At 34.4% G+C, this 21,658-nt stretch overlaps 1 protein-coding gene and 1 non-coding gene across 4 annotated transcripts in view; both read left to right on the top strand.

Annotated features, from left to right (window-relative positions):
- The window catches only part of Baz1a (bromodomain adjacent to zinc finger domain 1A), a 118,119-nt gene that overhangs the window by 40,395 nt on the left and 56,066 nt on the right, over window positions 1-21,658 (top strand). For all 3 annotated transcript variants that reach the window (XM_058584462.1, XM_046461402.2, XM_046461401.2), the window contains 3 exons: window positions 6,730-6,870; window positions 13,946-14,047; window positions 17,497-17,584. In XM_058584462.1, the coding sequence (XP_058440445.1) occupies window positions 6,730-6,870; window positions 13,946-14,047; window positions 17,497-17,584 (331 nt within the window). The remainder of the gene's footprint in view (window positions 1-6,729; window positions 6,871-13,945; window positions 14,048-17,496; window positions 17,585-21,658) is intronic.
- On the top strand, window positions 6,511-6,613 carry LOC124104841 (small nucleolar RNA U13). The gene has a single exon (XR_006855531.1). It is a non-coding gene; the product is annotated as a small nucleolar RNA U13 (small nucleolar RNA).

Raw genomic sequence — 21,658 nt, 5'->3', positions numbered from 1 at the left:
CACATTATACAAATAGAGCACAATTCTTCATATCTCTGGTTGTACACAAAGTAGAGTCACATCCTTCACATCAATTTAATCATTATTAAGTGTGTTGTTCAGTGACATTCAGTGTTGTGTAACCATCACCAGTATTTCCAGAACTTTTTCATCATCCCAAACAGAAACTCTGTACCCGTTAAGCAATAACTCCTCATTCTCCCCTTCCCCCAACCCCCTTATGAGTTTGCCTATTCTAGATACTTCACATAAGTGAAATCATATAATTGTTCTTTTGTGGCACTATTATCTAATAAAAATCTACTAGCTTCCCAAAATTAATTAGCTCTAAATAATATTGTTTGTTTTTCTGGAATTTTATGATTCTGTTTATTTTGGCAGTAACAAAAATTCGTCTTAGAAAAAGAGGGGAATTATCAGTTTTTTGAATTGATGAAAAGATTAAACAGCTAAGTCTGAAATGGGCAAAATGCAGCTAAGACTAATGAAAAACAGGAATAAGAGAACCCTTTGCATCTCCCCTTTCTTCCCTCTTATAGGCTTTATCTTCTGCTGTACGCTGGCCCTCTTATGGCAGGAAACATGGCTATCACTAGTATCAAAATTTTATCTTATAGATTCCATGAGAGGGACTGATTTTCACTTTCTAGATTCTAAGTTTTAAAATCTTGGAAAAGATGTATTAACTCAACAAAAAGCTTCTTGCGCTCTATCACCTAATTCTGTCCACCCTTTTAATTCTGCCCAGCACTACTAATAGCCATGTGGAAGAGTTAGGGTATGGTAAAACAAAGTTTCTAGAAGAACAGAGTTAGCAAATGGACAGGCAGTCTTGTGGATGCCCATGATATATTAAAACTTATTTGTAGTATGAGATGACCAAATGAATGATGTAGTGAGCAAAGTCTCTAATCTTGGACTATTTTTTCTGGTATTGAGCACATTAGGTATTTATGTGATTAGGATATTCTTAGTTAATAAAACCTCCTCTAGATTGCTAATTATAGAAGTGTCATAGATGTAATTCCAGAGGGTTCTCTCTTTTTAAAAATTTTACTTCTAACTATGTCTTGCTTTTGTCTCACTTTAAGAACATTTTCACCATCTGCAAAAGAAATCTGTGCCTATGAGCACATACTATGTATTGCCCTTTAAGTTCTCTTCCCCAAGTTCCTGGCATCCACTCATCTACTTTCTCTCTGAATGTATCTGTTCATGTAAATGAAATCCTACAATATATGGTCTTTTGTGTTTGGCCCTTTTCATTTAACATAAGATTTCAAGGTTCAGCAACAGAATAGAATAGACAATATGATTGATGTATGTGCATTCCATGTATGTATTATATATCAAAATACATTCTGCTGTCATGTATGACTAAAAAAAATAAAAATAAATCGTATAGTTAAAAAAATAAAATTAAAATTAAAAAAAACAGATTTCAAGGTTCATCCATTCTGTAGTATGTATTATTATTTCATTCCTTTTTTATTTTTGGCTAAGTAATATTCCATTGTATGGATATATACCATATTTTAGTTATTTATCAACTGAAGAACATTTGTATTTCTACTTTTTGGTTATTAGGAATAATGCTGCTACATTCATATACAAATGTTTGTGTGGATATATGTTTTATATGTATTAGATGTATACTTAAGTGTGGAACTGCTAGGTCATATGGTAATTTTGTTTAACCATATGAGAAATTGCCATGCTTCTTCAAAACAAACTTATAATTGTGACTCTTAGAGATGAAATAGATTTTTTTTAAATGACTAAATTATTAGAAGTTAGGAGGGAGTCAGTTATATAGAGCTGAGATGAAAACACCCAGGGAAAGTATATAACTATTGAGAAATATACAATACACTTTTGGTAGTAAGAAATAAGAACCAGTCAAAAGCTGGGTGTGGTGGTACATGCCTGTAATCCCAGTGATTCAGGAGCCTGAAGCTAACCTCACAAGTTCAAGGCTAACCTTAGCAACTTAGTGAGATACGGCCTCAAAATAAAATATTTTAAAAAGAGCTGGGGATGTGGCTCAGTGGTTACATGCCCCTGGGTTCAATTCCCAGTACTTAAAAAAGAAAAAGAACCTGGCAAAGAGGGAAAAGGTATAGCGGTAGATATATAGGGAAGGTATAGGACATTTTTAGAAAAAAAGGGAATAACAATGGTTTACGGAAGATAGAACTAAGACAAGACTGTTAGCTTTGTTAATCAAAAGATCAGGGACTTTACCAATCAAAAAATAATAAAGGAGCAAAAGGAGGATCAAGAGAGAGAGGGGGAGGGAGGGGGAGGGAGAGGGAAAGAGAGAGGGAGGGAAGAAGGGAGAGAATAGGAAGAGAGAGGAAAGAGGATATTGGGGGGACTGAAGTCAAATTCCTTGTGTATATGTTTTTGTCAAAATGAACCCTATGTATAATTGTAATGCTCTTTGATGGGACTGGTTCTTTTGTAAGATGACCAAAATTGTGAGGGTTTTCAGAGGGTAGGGAAGTGGAGGGACCATATAAACTACATATTCAAACCACCTGCCAGTAAATGGAAGAAGAGGAAGATATCTAGTATATGAAAAGTTTTTTTTTTGTTGTTGTTGTTGTTTTGGTTTTGGTGGTACTGGGCATTGAACTTGGGCACTCTACCACTCAGGGTCTCACTAAGTTGCTGAGGCTGGCCTCAAACTTGTAATCCTCCTATCTCAGCCTTCAGAGTCACTGGGCTTTCAGGTATGCCCCACCACAACTGGCCAAAAGTATTTTTAAGACTTGTGAAGACATGTGAGGAAGCTCTGGGAAAGGAGACACAGCACTAAAGAACATATTATATATTGATAGGAAGAAGCTATAAATTTATTTTTTTAGCCAAGGAAATGGTCTTTGATAGAAGCAAAATATATACAGATGTAGGTTTTCTTTGCTTGGCTTTCTCCTTGCTGTTTTGACAATCAGTGTATTTCTACAAAAGGGGATATTTATTCAGATTCTCCTCTTTGTTCTTGCAGTCATCTTTGGCTTCAGCAATGTCAGTTTCCAATGAGTATTAGAGAATTGGAATCTCTAGAAAGCTGGAGAATGGATATAAGTTTTCCAGGGTATTGAATACTATGTGGCTAGCAGAGTAAGGCTAAAAATACACAGGAGATGAAACAAGAAGAGTGGTATAGGATGAAGAAGAGCCCTTTGACATAGTAATATGGAGAGTTATGATAAATATGGACATTTTGGTATTGAAAAGAAGAAAAGTCAAAGATCCTAAGTCAAGATCTTTTCTCTGCTTTTTTAACATTAAAGAGCTGGGGGCAGGACAGGGACTTGAGAAAGAAGAAGGTTTCAGAAATCTCTTTGAGAACCAACAAAAATGATACTAACCATAATAATAAGATCCTAACCTTGAATTCACAATGGACTTGTGGTTTCGAGGCAGGAAATAAAGAAGTTGGAATAAGAGGGAGTGTGAAGAAAGCAGGTGCCTTTTTTTCTTGCACTGAAAATTGGCACAGTAGAAATGGGATTCAGGAATATTTTAGATGTAGTGAATGAGTCTGAAGTTGCAGTCCATAAAATCTAGATGGAATGTGCAGAGTAAAAGAAGCCAGATTAGGTTTTGCAGTACAGTTCAGTGGTAGAACTTGTTCTTAGAATTTATGAGGCCCTGGGTCAAATCCCCAGAAATCCCCAGCACCAAAAGCAACAACAACAACAAAAAAAAAAAAAAAAAAAGAAGAAGAAGAAGCCAAAATAGGGACCATAGAGTTAGTGAACAGGAAACCTTCCAGAAATCAAAAAACATTTCAAGGGGCTGGGGTTGTGGCTCAGTGGTAGAGTACTTGCCTAGCACGTAAAAATAAAAAAATAAATAAATAAAATAAAGGTATTGTGTCCAACTACAACTAAAATATATTTTAAAAAAACATTTCAAGATTTTTGGTAAGTATAATAAGGAAATGGTCAGGAAAATTTTGAAATTAAAATGTTAAATACTGCGCTGGGGCTGTAGCTCAGTGGTAAAGTGCTTGTCTCGCACGCATGAGGCCCTGGGTTCCATCCTCAGCACCACATAAATGAAGGAAGGAAGGAAGAAAGGAGGGAAGGAAGGAGATATCGTGTCCATCTATTATATATATATATATATATATATATATATGTATATATATATATAAATTAGATGCTTTGAAAAATGATAAGGCCAATCTGTATAATGAGAGATTGTGCCAACATTTTATTTTCTAAATAGTTAACTTTAGTTAAGAATATAATTTTTAGGGGCAGGGGTTGTGGCCCAGGGTGAAGTGCTCACCTAGTACGTGCAAGGCCCTGGGTTCGATCCTCAGCACCACATAGAAATAGATAAATGAAGGTATTGTGTCCAACTACAACTAAAAACTAAAAAAAAATTTAAAAGGAATATAATTTCTAGCCTTGCATGCACAAATCCCTGGGTTCAATCCCCAGCACCCCCCCACACACACACACAAAAAGTATATATATAAAATTTCTAGCTGAGCACAAGGGCAAACACCTGTAATCCCAGCAGCTTGAGAGGCTGAGGCAGGAGGATGGCAAGTTCAAAGACAGCCTCAAAAATAGCAAGGTGCTAAGCAACTCAGTGAGACCTTGTCTCTAAATAAAATACAAAATAGGGCTGGGGATGTGGCTCAGGATTGAGTGCCACTGGGTTCAATCCCCAGTATCCAAAATAATAATAATAATTTCTAAGAGAGACAATAATAAGTTGAAAACTTAAAATACCCAACTCTCAATAGTGGATAGAATAATCAGAAGATAAGGAAAAAGAGGACTTGAGCAATATAATAAACCAACTAGACCTAATAGATATAAATCAGAACACTCAAACCAACAACAGTGTACATTCTTCTTAAAGTGCACATGGGACCTTCTCTAGGGGAGACAATATACTGGGCCACCAATTTGGTCTCATTGGATTCCTTCCCACCCCTTTGATACTGGGATTTAATCCAGGGCACTTTACCACTACTCTACGTTCCCAACCTTTTTGGGTTTTTTTGTTTTGTTTTGTATTAGACACCATCTCAGTAAGTTTGTTTAGAGCTTTGCTAAATTATCTCAGCCTCCCGAGCTGCTGGGATTACAGGAATGTGCCACCGCACCAGGCCCTAATTGGATTCTAAAAGATAGATACTTTCATTAATCAGGATTCTTGAGAGAAAGAAAGAGAGAAGCAATAGTAAATATATGGGAGAGGAAAGATATGTGAAGGAAATTTATTAGAATTGGCTTACGCAATTATGGAAACCAAGAAGTCCCACAACAGGCCATCTTAATGGCTGGAGAACCAGAGAGGCCAGTAGCATGGCTCAGTCCAAGTCTGAAAAGGCCTTAGGACCAGGGAATGGATGGTCAACTCTCAGTCCGGGGGTAAAATCCTGAAATTTAGAATCAGTGGTTGCTGATTAAGGACTGATCATCTTCATTTAGTCCATAGACTCACCCCAAAATAATGTTTTACCAGCTATCCAGGTTTCCTCTGATCCAGTGAAGTTGATGCCTAAGATTAATGGTCACATTATCATACAAAGTATTTTCCCTGACCACAACAAGAGAACTGGAAAATTCACAAATTTGTGGAAATTTAAATAACCCACTCTTTTCTTTTTAATTTTTTTTTTCAATTCTTCATAGTCTTTATTTTGTTTATTTATTTGTGGTCCTGAGAATTGAACCCAGTGCCTCACACATGCTAGGCAAGTGCTGTATACCACTGAACTATAATCCCAGCCCCAAATAACACACTCGTAAATAACCATTGGATTAAAAACAAATCACAAAGGAAATATAAAAATAACAGTATACCCAAACTTAACCAGACACAGCAAAAGAAGAACTAAAGGGAGATTTTATGGTTATAAATGGGTGTGTTAAAAAATAAGAAAGAGTTGTGGCTCAGTGGTAGAACTCTCACTTGGCATGTGTGAGGTACTTGGTTCAATCTTTAGCACCACATAAAAATAAATAAATAAAATAAAGGTATTGTATCCAGCTAACTGTAAAAAAAAATAATAAGAAGAAAGATCTCAAATCAATAGTCTAACTTGATAAATTAAACTAAAGCTGGGCATAGTGGCACATACCTATAATCCCACTAACTCAGGAAGCTAAGTAAGGAGATCACAAGTTCAAAGTCAGCCCCAGAAACTTAGTGAGGTCCTAAGCAACTTAGGGAGACCCTGTCTCAAATAAAAATTTTTAAAAAGGGATGGGGACGTAGTTCAGTTGTTAAGTGCCCCTAGGTTCAACCCCTGGTTTCCCTTTCCCACCAAAGAAAAGAAACTAAAAAAAACTAAAATTCAGATCTAGCAGGAGGAAGGAAATATAAAGAATATAATTGCTAAAGATTTTCATAAATTGAATTATAGTTTTGTATTGTTTGAATTGTATCTAATCTTTGCTTAAATTGGATATTACAGATTTTCTTCTTAATTAAATTGTTTATTTAGTCAGCTATACTCTTTCTATAAAACTGATCCTTTTGTTGATAAGAAGCATGATTATTGGATTTTTAAGCTGATATAAGGGATGTGCCTCCCTCAGACCTTGTTATGATGTAGGCAGTTATTCTTGTTACAATGTAATGATCTATCTGTGGATAAATAAGTAAATAAAAACTTCATTTGTTCAAAACAGATTGTTGTGAAATGTTTGGTTGTAAAGTATCAAGTGATTTGCATTCATTTTGTTTCAGGTTACAGTGTAGGATTTTGGAAGTCCTCCCTCCACATCATAATGGTTATGCTAATGGACATGTTAGCAGTACAGATGGAGAAACTATTATCATCAGTGACAGTGATGATTCAGAAACACAAAGCGGTTCTTTCCAAAATGGGTAAGTGATTTTTAAATTATTTATCAGACTGAATAATGACATTCCATTGAAACAGTTGTTCCTTTATCCCTTACTTTCCTTTTTAATCATACTATGCTATACTACCCATCTAAACAATCTGTTTGAACAAAAGAGGTTAATTTTGAAAAAGGTAAATTAACCTATCTAGTTAATGCTAATAAACTGCTTAAGAACAATTTTAGTAAATCTCATTAAATTGTATTTATATATATTTCCCTTTTTGTTTACTTGGAAGAATTCATTCTGTAATTACTAAGACTTAATTTATGGAGAATATGGTAAAGAAGCGAGAACTTCTGTAACCACCTATAACTGAGTCAAATAATGGTCTGTGTCAGCTGAGTACTGTTGGCAAAAATCACACAAACATGTAGATATGGTGTAATTTGCGGGGAGGAGGGTCTGTGCTGGGGATCACACCTACTAGATTTATCATGTTAGGTAAGTGCTCTGCCACTGAGCTATACCTCCAGCCCTGATATGTTGTAATTTAAAATCTTCAGTCAGTCATTTTATGTATTTTAGTTCAACAGTTTCTTCTGTCCTCTATTTCAGCTATTCTAAATCTTAATTCCTCCATTCTGTTCCCTTTCAAGCATCTCAAACTTTAATGCTTTCTCCTGTCTATGTCTTTTCTTCCCTATTTTTATTGGTTAGTGCCATAATATTCAAATAAAAAACTTGAGGCCACATTTTACTACTTTGCTTTTTAAATAACAGTGCCTGCCAAATTCACTCTTAGAATCTTGTAGTTCAAGTTTTGGTTTTGTCTGGTGTGAACTATTGTAGGTAGCTATAACTAGCATCTCACAATTGATTATAACCAGGCACTGTGCTAAGTGCTTTGTATGCATTTTTGTTAGACTTGGAAGAATATTGTTGTTTAACAAGGAAGAACCTGAGACTTAGAAAGGTTAATCATGGTATTCCTGAAAGAATAGACAATGATAAAGAATAGAGAGCCCAGAAATAGACTCATGTAAATAATATAGTTAACTGATCCTTGACAAAGGAGCAAAGACAGTATAATGGAGTAGAGATAGTCTTTTCAATAAATGGTGGTGGAGAAACTGGACATCCTCTTACAAAAGATTAAATATAGGTAAAGAGCCTATACTGTTCACAAAAATTAAATCAAATGGATTATAGACCTAAATGTAAGACACAAGACTATAAAACCCCTAAGAGATAACATATAGGAGAAAACCTAAGTGACCTTGGTTGTGGTGATGACTCTCTAGATACAACACAAAAGGCATGATCCATGAAAGAAATAATTGATCAGCTAGACTTCATTTAAGTTAAATTTTTGATCTGCAAAAGTCATTAAAAGAATGAGAGAACAAGCCACAGAGTGGGACAAAGAACTTGCCAAAGACCATCTGTTAAAACAGTTATCCAGCCAGTCATGATGGCATATTTTTATAATCCCAGCCACTCCAAAGACTCAGACAGAGATCAAAAGTTGGAGGCTAGCCTCAGCAACTCAGCAAGACCCTGTCCCACAATAAAAATGAAAAATTGCTTGGTTGTATTTCTTGGTAGAGTGCCCCTGGGTTTAATCCCCAGTCCTGGTGGGTGGTGGGGGTGACCCAAACTTTACAATGGATTCTTAAAACTCAGAAAATGAACAACTTAATTAAAATACGGGCAAAAGACCTGAACAAATACTTCACCAAATAAGTTATATAGATAGCAAGTAAGCATGTGAAAAGATGTTCAATATCAATTGTCATTAGGGAATTGGAAATTAAAATAACAGTAAGATACTACAACACATCTATTAGAATGGCAAAAATCCAGAACACTGACAAAACCAAATGCTGGTGAGAATGTGGAGCAATAGGAGCTCCAGTTAGTCGCTGGTAGAAATGCAAAATAGTAAAGCCACTTTGGAAGACAGTGAGCAGTTTCTTAAAAAAAAATTAAAAAAAAAAAAAAAAGAGTGAACATAACATACTCTTGTATAATCCAGCAATTACACTCCTTGATATTTACCCAGATATGTTGAAAACTTATATCCATACAAAAACCTGTGTGTGGATATTTATAACTTTATAAATAAACTTTATAGCTTTATTTGTAATTCCAAAACATGGAAGCAACTAAAATGTCAATTAGTAGGTGAGTGGATAAATAAACAATGGTACATATAAACATTGGAATGTCATCTCTCACTAAAAAGAAATGAACTAGCAAACCATGAAAAGACATGGAGGAAATATAATTGCATATTAAATAAAAGAAGCCAATCTGTTATAGACTGTATGACTCTAACTATATGACATTCTGGTTAAGGCAAAATTATGGAGACAGTAAAAGGATAAGTGCTGTTGGCCAGGAGTTTCAGGGAAGGAGGATGAATTGTTGGAGCACAAAAGAGTTCTAGGGCATTATAGCTATTCTATATGTTACTACAGTGGTGGATACATGTTTTTATACATTGGTCTACAACACCAAGAGTGAACCCTAATATAAAGTAAGGACTTTGGGTGATGATAATGTGTCAGTGTAAGCTCACTGATTGCAACAGTGTTCTTTGATTCAGGATATTGATGGCAGGGGAGGTTGTGGATGTGCAGAGACAGGGAATATATGGGAATGCTGTATTTTTTGCTCAATTTTGGTGTGAACCTAAAACTATGAAGAATAAAGTATATTAATTTAAAAAATACATGTACATAATATATTGCCATTTTTAAGTGTACAATTTGGTAACATTAATTACCTTTATAGTGTTACACAGCTACCATCACAATCTATTTCAAAGACTCTTTTATCATTGCAAATAGAAATTCTGTATCTATTAGGCTTTAACATCCCATTTATTCTTCTTTCCAGCTTAGTAATTGCTAATCAGCTTTTTGTCTTTCTGTTATTTAATGTATGTAGAATTATGTAGTATTTGTTCTTTTGTGTGGCTCAATTCATTTAGCATGTTTTCAGGGTTCATCTGTATTGTAGCATGAATTAGAACTTAATTTCTTCATTATTGCTGAATATTTTATTGTGTGTCTATACTATATTTTGTTTATCCACTCATTTGTTGATGGATACTTGGGTTGTTTTCATCTTTGACTATTATGAATAATACTGTAATAAATACTGTTGTACAAGTAATCGAGTCTCTGTTTTTAAATGCTTTTGAGTACATTCCTTTGAGTAGAATTGCTGTGTTAGGTGGTAATTCGACACTTTTTGAGGAAATGCCAAAATGTTTTTCCCAGTAGCTATGTCATTTTATATTCTTCCTGGCAATATACCAGTTTCCAGTTTTGTTATCATTGTTGTTTTCTGGTTGTTGCTTTTTGTGGAGCTGGGGATTGAACCCAGGGTCTCACACATGCTAGGCAGGCATTCTACCACTGACCTACATCCCCAGCCCTGTTATTTTTAATTATAGCCATCCATATGTATGTAAAGTGATATTCTGTGGTTTTATTTGGATTTCCCTAATGACTAATAATGTGTTTATTAGGTATTTGTATACCTTCTTTGAAGAAATATCTATTCTAATGCTTTATCCAATTTTTTGTTATTTCTTTTCCAATACAGGGGATAGAATCTAGGATCTTGTACATACTACACGCTCATTTTAAAATTGGATTATTTGTCTTTTTGTTGTTGAATCATAGTATTTTTTCAATATATTTTGACCAGAGTTTTTAAAATTATTTATTCTAATTAGGTATGTTTGACAGCAGAATGCATTTTGATTCATTGTACCCAGTAGCAGCGCAACTTTTCATTTCTCTGGTTGTGCACGATTTGATCAGAGTTTTATAAAAAGATTATGATGCATTTGGGGGGAACATATTGATTTTTTTTTTTTTTGCAAAAAACAAATGCCATGTTTGTAAAATCAGGGAATTAAAAATTTGCCTGTCTTCTATACAATTTCATTCTTCCAGTACATATTATTAGCTTACTTATTAGTCTGGGCATTGATAGCCATATATTATTGAAATAAAAAGTATAAAAGCAGTAACCAATTTTTGTTGGTGGGCAGTGTTCAAAGTTTTGGGGAACAGGTCAATTAGTAATTTTGAGGATCAGCTTAAATATAGTCTTATTTACTTGTTGGTGTTGGGAATTGAACCCAGAGTCTCTTGTAAGCTAAACATATTCTCTACCATTGAGCTATATCCTTAGCCCAAACTTAAACTAAGCTTGTGAAAGGCTATTGCAGCTTATCACAAAGCATACTTCATGTATTCTTAACAGCTCTGGGACATTTTAGCACCTTGTGGTTCTTAAAGAACCTAACACATGGATCTGCGGTTGTGGCTCAGTGGTAGAGTGCTGGCCTGGCATGCATGAGGCACTGGGTTCAATCCTCAGCACCACATAAAAATAAAATAAAGATATTGTGTTCACCCAAAAAAAAAAAATCTGGCTTTTAGCCAGAGTTGTGTTCTTCAGTAAAAATATGAGGTAATTTTCTTCCTTAGCTGTTGGTAGAACTAAATAGGGCAGAAATGTACATATTCCTATGTATATCTACTTTAGAATGAAATAAGACTATTTGTACTACAGGGATACTTTGTGTAGATTATATAATTAATAACACCTTAAGTTTAGAATTATTCATTTATTTCATGCAGGCAGTTGTATTTCTTTTTTTTGTTGTTTATTCGCTTTTGGGGTGCTAGAAATGAAATACAGGGCCTTGTGTGTGCTGGTAAGTGCTCTACCACTGGATTATATCCCTAGCCAAAACATAACTCTTTGGAAGCGGTTTTTTAGGTGGCATCATGTAAGCAAAATTTATTTTTAGAGTTGAGTTCTTGGGTATAATTTATAGTACTAGATAAAGTTGGGCGTGTCTTTTAGAGATGATATTTTACATCATATAAAATTGAGGTGCTAGTTATATATCTCGGTGGTAGAATGCTTGCCAAACCCAAGGTCCTGGGTTCTATCCCCAGAACTGGAAATAAATAAATAAATAAAATTGAAGTGAAGAATTGGGGAATGTAGCTCAGTGGTAGAGATGTGTGAGGCCCTAGGTCCAATACCCAGCACCTGTCCCCACAAATTAAGTTTAAGAAGTTTAGAATTTTGTCTCCTGGTGCTCCTCTCTGAAATATTACTTACATGTATCTTATATATGGTGTAGGATCCTCTTGAGCAATATGAGTCTAATCTGAAAATAGTATATTCACTTAATTTCTTTCATGTAATGTAATCTGGCTCTCATGATAACTTGACTGTTAGTAAGATAATGGAATTTGAGTATTGTTTTTAAAGTAGATATGTATAATGTTTCAAAATACACCTACTGTCATGTATATCTAAACAGAATAACAATAAAAAAGAACAGAACTGGACATAAATGCATTAAAGCTAGAAGTTGTCAAGATTTTCAAGTTATTAGTCCTATGCCCAATCCTATTTCTCCTGAAAACACTGATATCATAAAATAGTCACTGTGTTATTTTAATCTGAAAACACCTTAGAGAGTTAATAAAAATTAACTAACTTTTTATATTTTAGCAAGTATGTTACATTTAGAATCATTCTTGGTTATAAACAGAAATTGTTTTGCTTGATGTAAGTTTCTATTATAATACATATATTATTAAAGTGGACTTCATTCTTTTGGAATTGGAAGCTCCATTCATGAAAATTTAAAGTGTGAAAAGTAAGGTTAGTATTTTAAATTAAAATATATGTTTTGCCCTAAGTAACCATCTGTGCTGAAAACCTAATCATTCAATGGATTGTCATTGAAGAACATTTGTAGTGAACATAACTTGATAATCATTCGTTGTTGTTGTCATTGTGTGATTGATTGTTTTTGTTGGGTACTGGGGATTGAACCTAGGGACACTCTACCACTGAGCTACATCCCCAGCCCTTTTTATTTTGAGACAGAAATTCACTAAGTTGCTGAGGGTAGCCTCTGCCTCAGCCTCACAAGTCACTGGGATTGTAGGTGCATGCCATTGTGCCCAGCTTGGTAATGATCTTAAAAGAAATCTTTATGTTGAAAGTATAGTTTTGGGGCTGGGGTTGAAGCTCAGTGGTAGAATGTTTGCCTAACGTGTGAGGCACTGGGTTTGATTCTCAGCACTACATAAAATAAGTAAGTAAATAACAAGTTATGTTTAAAAAAGAAAGTATAATTTGGGTTTTTTGGGTCATTTTTGTTCTGCTGATAGTAAAATTTATTACTTTTTTCTTTACTGTCATCCATAGGATAGCAACAAAAACAATTTCCATTTTGTAGAACTAAATTTTTTTATATATATATAAAACTATGTATATAATTATATATATATAACTATTACATATATTTAAAACTATATATATAACGATTACATATATTTAAAGTTATTTATATATTTATATATACGTATATATGTATTTATATTTTATATTTTATATACATATAAATAAAACAATTGAATAAGTGGATGAATATACTCTCAAAGGAAAGAAGTTGGTGGAGGTAGGAATTAAACCAGCAACCTCTTCACCAGTTCTTTTTTTTTTTTTTTTTAATATATTTTTTAGGGGCTGGGGATGTGGCTCAAGCGGTAGCGCACTTGCCTGGCATGCGTGCGGCTCAGGTTCGATCCTCAGCACCACATACAAACAAAGATGTTGTGTCCGCCGAAAACTTAAAAAAAAAAAAATAAATAAATATTAAAAATATATATATATTTTAGTTGTAGTTGGACAAAATACCTTCATTTTTATTTATTTATTTTTATGTGGTACTAAAGATCAAACCCAACGCCTTACACATGCTAGGTGTGTCCTCTACCATTGAGCCACAACCCAGCCCCTCTTCACCAATTCTTAAGGTAAACTACATTGTATCCGCTTTTGCTCTTGGGTTATATAGCTATGAAGAAGAATTTTTTTTTAAGTGATCTGACCTAAAATGGGTGCTTGTTCAACTCTAGTTACTTTTGTCACGTAATGGAAAATTTATCAAACGAGTAATTAAAATACCAACATTAAATTGTACTTTGTACTATTTTGGCTAAGAGAATGGCAGGGAAGATTTATCACCAGTAACTTATTTTGTCTTTCATCTTTTTAGGAAGAAAAAAGATGCATTTGATCCTTTATTATTCAAGTACAAGGTGCAACCCACTAAAAAGGAATTCTATGAGTCTGCTATTGTTAAAGCAACACAGATCAGGTAAAACTCCTTGTCTTCTCTATAGTAAAGTACAATAATTGTGTAGATAGATTCAGAAGGTTTGATTTAGAACAAACGGATAGTGTTGTAGATGGTTAATTCTTCTTTTAAAGTAAAAAATATTTTATATAAATATATAAATATTTTATATTTATATGTTCTTAAACTGATAAAATGAGTCCTAATGGACTCCTTAAACCCTATGTTTAGGTTATTAACTAACCACAAATAGATTTCAGGGGTTGGGGTTGTAGCTCAGTGGTAGAGCACTTGCCTTTCACGTGTGAGGAACTGGGTTCAATCCTTAGCACCACATAAAGATAAATAAATAAAGGTATTATGTCCATCTACAACTAAAATATTTTTTAAAATAGTCTTCAAACTAAAGAGTTAAGAAGATTTTTATTTATAAAGTATTTCTCATGAGAAAGGGGTTTTCAAAGATGAGAAATTTAATAGTACTTACAAATATGACATTTGTAGTATAAAAGAACCACCGTAACCAAGTGAGGTGGTGCACATCTGTAATCCCAGCTACTCCAGAGGCTGAAGCAGGGGCACCACAGGTTCAAGGCCATCCTGGGCAATTTAGCAAGATCTTGTATCAAAATAGAGTTTAAAGGGGGAACAGGACTAGGGATGTATTCAGTGATAGAGCACTAAGTTCAATCCCTACTACCTCCCCCACACCCTGCCTTGACCCCAAAAAAGAATTGACTCTAGGTTGCAGAGATATATTTTAGGAAAATTCCTATTGTTGTCTGTCTGTTAGGCTCTTAATCATCTGAAAGTATGTTGGCATCAACTAGCTATGAACTGCCACATAGGAGTCAGCCTTGCATATCATTCGATATAAAATAATGTTCACATCATACATACATGTATCCAAAGAAAAGTGATATCTTAAGATAATTTTCTGTAGCTATATTGAGGTATGGTGGTTTGTCAGTCCATTGATGTTGGGAACCCCATCATTAAGATCTCTAGAGCATCCTACATTTTAGTTTAAATTGAAAAATAATATTTCCAATTTAATATTAATGGATTAGTAGTAGTAGTACCAGAGATTGCTTAACCACTGAGCCACCTCCCCAGCCCTTTTTTATTTTTTGATATAGGGTCTCACTAAATTGCTTAGGGCCTCACTAAATTGCTGAGGCTGGCTTTGAACTTGTGATCTTCCTATGAATTGCTGGGATTACAGCCATGTACCACTGTGTGCCTGGCAGGATTATTAAAACTTTTAGTTTATGGACTATTGAGTAGCATAGTTGAGACTGCAAATGTTTTCCTATTCACATTTGAGTTTTGTCTTTTTTTTTTCTTTTGCCTTTAGTTGAAGATATGTTATTTATATAGTATAAATTCTCTAATTTTTTTTTTATTTTTCTAGTTTCTTTTTTACTTACACTTTATAATTATTTGGCTAGATCTTGGTTAGTCTTTTAAACTCATTTCCTTCTTAATTTTTAAACCAAAGAACTATAAAGTGAGAAGGTTATACTTGACAATAGAAGGCTTAAATGACTTACAACACTTTGTTAGCATCAAAAGATAAATATTACTGTCTCTTTTAATGAAGAAATAGTAATATTTATCTAATAAAGAAGACTTGATATTAGAGTATTCCAGATAATATAACTTTCTATGACATGTGAACTCTCCAATAATATTTAATAAAACCATGTGTAGTTAGTAGCTACCATATAAAACAATGTAGTCTTTTTGAGGACTGGTTATTTATTTATTTAGTAGTCAATAAGTAGGTACCTTCTTTTTTGCCAACTACTCTGTGGTTCTGGGAAACAGCAATGAACCAAAGAGTCCTTGCCTAAAACTTAAAGTATAGGAAGAGAATATAAATTTTGGGAGGCTACTGCTTTAAAATTTATATTGCTGGTCATTGTGGCTCATGCCAATAATCCTAGTGACTCAGGAGGCTGAGGCAGGAAGATGGGCAGTTCAGGGCCAGCCTCAGCAACTTAACAAGACCCTAAGCAATTTAGCATAACCCTGTTTCAAAATATAAAATAAAGAGCTGGGGATTTAGCTTAGTGGCAAAATATCCCTGAGTTCAAATCTCCGGTACCACGAACAAAACAACCACCCCGCAAAAATACTCTTATTGTTTGTTTATTCACTTATGGAACCTTTTAACTTGGCTTTTTCTTGAAGGGAATACTTTTGTGTTATATAAAAATGTTTAGGTTTTTCCAGAAATACATGTGGGGTTTTTATTGATTTGATTTTGTTGGTGGTGGTGTTCCATGGTTGTTGTTTGTTTGGAGATAAGGGAGAATCAAAAATAGTGTTTTAGAATCTTAATTTTAATTCTCTTTAATTATTGATGATGATGATGATTTATTTGAGAGAGAGAGTGTGTGTGTGTGTGTGTGAGTGTGATGGTACTGGGGATTGTATCCAAGTCCCTATAATTTTTATACCATTGAGCTATTTCTCCAGCCCTTTTTTGAGACAGGGTCTCTCCAAATTACCCAAGTTCCTGCCTCTCAGCCTCCCAAGCAGCTTGGGATTAAGGTATATGCTACTGAACCCAGACACTTCGGTTTAATTTGTATCTGCTTATTTGTTGGCTTCCATATGAAATTTTTTAAATTGATTTTATTTTTTTAAATACACGACAGCAGAATATATTATAATTATTATTACACATATAGAGAACAATTTTTCATATCTTTGTATAAAGTATGTTCGAAACATATGGATTCTTGTGTGTGTGCGTGTGTGTGTGGTGTTGGGGATTGAACCCAGGGCCTTAGGCATGCAAGGCAAATACTCTACCAAATGAGCTATATACCCAGTACTCCATATGAGATTTTAATACAAAGATTTAAAAATTCAATAAAACCTATGTTCAGCCCTGCTTACAATATCCATTTCAGTATAGATTTACTTAGTCATAGTATTATGTGATATCTGATAATCTACTGATTATAATTTTTAAAATAATTTTAATGATGATATTTGGAAGGGTGATAACATTTGGTTTATAGTCCATATTATATTTTCCTTGAGGTTTATATGATTTCCAAATGGCTCCTAAGCAATAAATTCATATATTATTTCTATAATAGACTTAATAGACACACTCAAGTGGGTTTTTAAAAAAATATTTTTAGCTGTAAATGGAAACATATCTTTATTTTTTTTTTTTTATGTGATGCTGAGAATCAAACCCAGTGCCTCACACATGCTAGGCAAGCACTCTACCACTGAGCCAAATCCCAGCCCTCAAGTAGATTTTATAACTTCCAACATAAATACCTCTTCATAAAGTTTCTCACAATTTCTACATAAATACAGTTGGAAGACGAAATGTCCTTAATTTCCTGGGCTCAAAATTCAGTTTTTAAATTTGCAGAAAATTTGGAGTTTGAGTTGAATTTTCTTTGATATTAACACTACCTTCTTTCTTCTTCCCCCTGTAGCAGGAGAAAACACTTATTTTCTCGTGATAAATTAAAACTTTTTCTGAAGCAACACTGTGAACCACAAGATGGAGTCATTAAAATTAAGGTAATCAGAGTTGTGATTAGAAGGAAGAAAAAAATAAGAAATAAGTAGTGTTATGAAGCTATAACATTACAAAAATGTTAAAAAATTGTTTAAAATAACTTATCTGGAGCCAGTTTTTAGTACTTTTAAAAATATTTATTGGATTAAATACTAATTTTGCAATTGCTAGAATTGTTAAGAAAAAAACCACTTTTTTTTCTTACAAAAGAAAGATTAGCCATGCCAGAGGCAGTGGTATATGTCTGTAGTCCCAGCAACTCAGGAAACTGAGGCAGGAGGATCACAGGTACAAGACCAACCTCAACAATTTAGCAAGACTCTCCCCCCTCTCCATGTAAGCAGCAAAGAGGCGTTTACTGCGAGCTAGCTCCGTCCTCTGCGCACACACAGCAACTGGTGATGCTGAGAGGCCCCAAGCCCAGGGTTTGCAGCAGTTTTATACACTCTTTGGGGAAGGCAGGGACTTTACATCATAGCATCTCTTAGCAAATCATCACCACGGGAAAATCATAAAACTACAACCCTAAAACGGGAAAATCATAAAACAACAACCCTAAAACATGATTAACACATTCACTGGCGAGAACAAGTTGGGTAAGGGTGATTGGTTAGTACAAGAGGGGGATTTAAGCTGATTGGTTCAAGTCACAAGGGGAGTCCGTGCTGAACTACTTGGTTTCCCAGCATGTTATCAACCACCATAAACTACTGGGAGGGTCATCTGGCATCCCAGGTATTTTCCCTGTCTCATGCTGATTGGTGGTTGCTAGGGGTTTGCTATGGGTCCTCACTTAGCCTGACTGAGTCAGGGACACCTGGTGCCACAGATCTCTCCTTTTATTTGCAGACAAACAACTCAGCAGGGTGGGTATGTGCCTAGGAGTGCTCTGTGGGTGTTTCCAAGGACAAGAGCCATGCCCCCTTCCTTGGACAGGCTTTGCTCTGGGGTAGAGGCTGGTTTCTCAAAAAAGGAGTCACATCAGTTTCTCACTGCAAATTCGTAATTCAACTATCTTTCCAAGTCCACAAATTCACCCGTCCCCATAAGCATTTCTAAGGGGGTTTCAGTATTTTACTTTCGATTTGTCTCTGCTTGCTCCCTACCATAATCTGTCCAATAGAATTTCCAAAGTAGGAAATCTCCACTGCTTAAACAATAACATGCAATAAAAAATCCAATCACTTGGAAGAAGAGGCTTGTGGCAAACGGAGCAAGCTTTGTACAAATGGCGAATTAGGACCATATACATCACAAGTGTTTTTTAATGCCTTGATAATTTTGAATGGTATTACAGCATGGACGTGGACACTCTGGTCTTGGTTGTTAACCTGTTCAAAAACTGAAACCCACTAATGTCCTCTCTGCCTCTTGAGCTCTCCTAAACCCACGTTGTAACAGTGTAAGGAAAGTCATTGAGAGCTCAGAGTACCTGTTAAAATTTGTTCTCCCACCTGGAAGCAGCTGAATCTGAATAGCTGGAGCAGGTCCTGCTAGACTTAATCTATTAAAATTTCCTGGTAATTCCCGGTTGTCATCGTCTGACTCATCTCCCTAGGTCTGAGACTCATTTGTGCCTTCATCCTCATCGTCATCTTTGTTTCATTAGCAAGACTCTTAAGTAAAACATATTTTTTTAAAAGGTGTTGGGGATGTGGCTTAGTGGTTCAATCCCAGGTCAAAAAAAAAAAGAAAAAATCAACAAACACATGAAAAGAAGCTTAATTTTACTTCACAAATAAAAATTAAGATTATACTGAACAGTTTTTACTTAAGGGTATAAAAGATTGCCAGAAGATATTTTGGTATGCTTGCATATACTTTTTCAAGCATACATATGCAAAAACAATTTGTTTCCCACTGTTGGCAGAGGATGCTATTAAGAGTCTTTATAAATACACAAAAATGTGGGTAGTTTTTGTGTGTTGTGTGTATATGAATAAAGGTTTTGGACAATTAATGTTAATAAAACCTATTGTGACCACGTGTGCATGCATCCCTAATTTTGAAAATCCATAATGCTCCAAAATCTGAAATTTTGTGAGCACTGACATGACTTGAAGTGGAAAATTCCACATCTTGAAACTTTGTTTCACGCACAAAATTATTAAAATCATATAAAATTACCTTTAGGATGTGTACATAAGGTATATATGAAACATATGAATTTTGTTCCATCTCCAAAATATTAAGTATATGCAAATATTTCAGAGTCTTAAATTATCTGTAGCACTTCTGATTCCAAGCATAAGGAATACTCATCCTATATTTGAGAAGAAACCACCCATGTGCTTTATATTCATGCTGAAAGAGCTGTTCTATATACTCAGAATTATGTAGGATAACATGAAATCATCCTAATGGAGTCTACTTCGATGTAAGATTTTTTTTTTCCTTTTGGTAGTTGTAGATAAACAGCATGCTTTTATTTTATTTGCTTATGTTTTTATGTGGTGCTAAGGATCGAACCCAGTTCCTTTCACATGCCAGGCAAGTACTCTACCACTGAGCCACAACCCTAGCCCAACTTTGATGTAAGGTCTTAATAGGTTATTGATTATTATGATAGCCAGAAGTGATTGAATTTTAAGTATTAAAAATGGTGTTCTGGGCTGGAGTTGTGGCTCAGTGATAGAGCATTTGCCTAGCATGTGTGAGGCACTGGGTTTGATCTCAGAACCACATAAAAAAGTAAAGAGACTGTGTCCATCTACAGCTAAAAATCTTTTTTTTTTAAATGGTGTTCTTAAAAAAATATGTAGAAAATCAAGTTCTCAGAAGTGTTTTTGTTAATACTTAAATTTTTAGATCATTATTTTCTTATACATTTCTTTTACATTTTTAGTCGTAGTTGGACAGAATATTTTTATTTTATTTTATTTATCTATTTTATATGGTGCTGAGAATCGAATCCCAGGACCTCACATGTACTAGGCAAGTGCTCTACCGCTGAGCCCACAACCCAACCCCTGTTATACATTTCTTAAAATGATATTTCTATAAATGACATATGGTTTCTTTGAGAAAAAGTGATGATCTTGGTCACTAGGCCAAAATTAGTAAAACATTTAGGGTTAGACATGGATGACAGTTAAACAAGTTCTAGATATAAGGTAAAAGGGAAAGAAGCTCATAAATTTGGTAATTGTCCTTGAACCATACAACTTCCAGTAAGAATGAGATTGGCCAGGCATGGTGGCTCATGCCTAAAATCCCAGAGATTTGGGAGTTTGATACAGGAGGATTGAGTTAGAGCCCAGCCTGGACAACTTAGATCCTCTCAAAAAATAAAAAGGGCTGGGAGTATAGCTTCGTGGTTGAGAATCCCTGGGTTCAATCCCCAATACTACAAAAAAGAAAAAGAGAGATTAACTTCTGAACTTAAATTCTGAGGTAAAATTATATGAATTTATAAATATTTCTGCTTTTATCCAAAACAGTTTTAAAAATTTGGTACATACAATATTTATTACCTAACCCTAAAATGAAAATCTAAACACAGGGTTGGGAAACAGTTAAGAAAAAAGTATTGGTACAGAAATTGCACTGTATTCCATGAATATTTTGTATCAAGTAAAAACAAAAACAATTTATAGAGTTACAGTGGTATATTTTTAATGGTAAATATATGAATTAATTATTTACATAGAAAATCTCAGGCAATTAGTCAAAACCAAAATAAATAGATTATTATATGTGTAATTTTGAAGTAGTTTTAGAATTCAGGATCTGAGCCATGTGTAGTGGGCATACCTGTAATTTCAGCTACTCAGTAGGCTGAGGCATGAGGATTGCAAGTTTGAGGCTAGCCTGGGCAACTTAGTGAGACCCTATCTAAAAAAGAAAAAAAAATTAAAAAGGGCTGGACATTTATTTCAGTGATAGAGTGTGAAGCAAATTGATAAAAACATTCTTGGTGTTTTATGGTAATCTTTGAAGTGTAGTTTTCTTTCTGGTAAGACTGATTAATAATGTAATTTAGAAAAGGATCAAAAGTAAACCAACTAAAATGTAAAATGTATCACTATACAGTAACACATGAAATTCTAATGTCTGTAGCCTGGTCTTTATAACCA

The sequence above is a fragment of the Marmota monax genome, unplaced genomic scaffold (assembly GCF_021218885.2).
Source record: "Marmota monax isolate L192 unplaced genomic scaffold, Marmota_monax_Labrador192_F-V1.1 WCK01_AAM20220418_F8-fsc00001, whole genome shotgun sequence".
NCBI classification, from domain to species: Eukaryota; Metazoa; Chordata; class Mammalia; order Rodentia; family Sciuridae; genus Marmota; species Marmota monax.
This window is presented reverse-complemented; position numbering and strand designations above follow the sequence as displayed.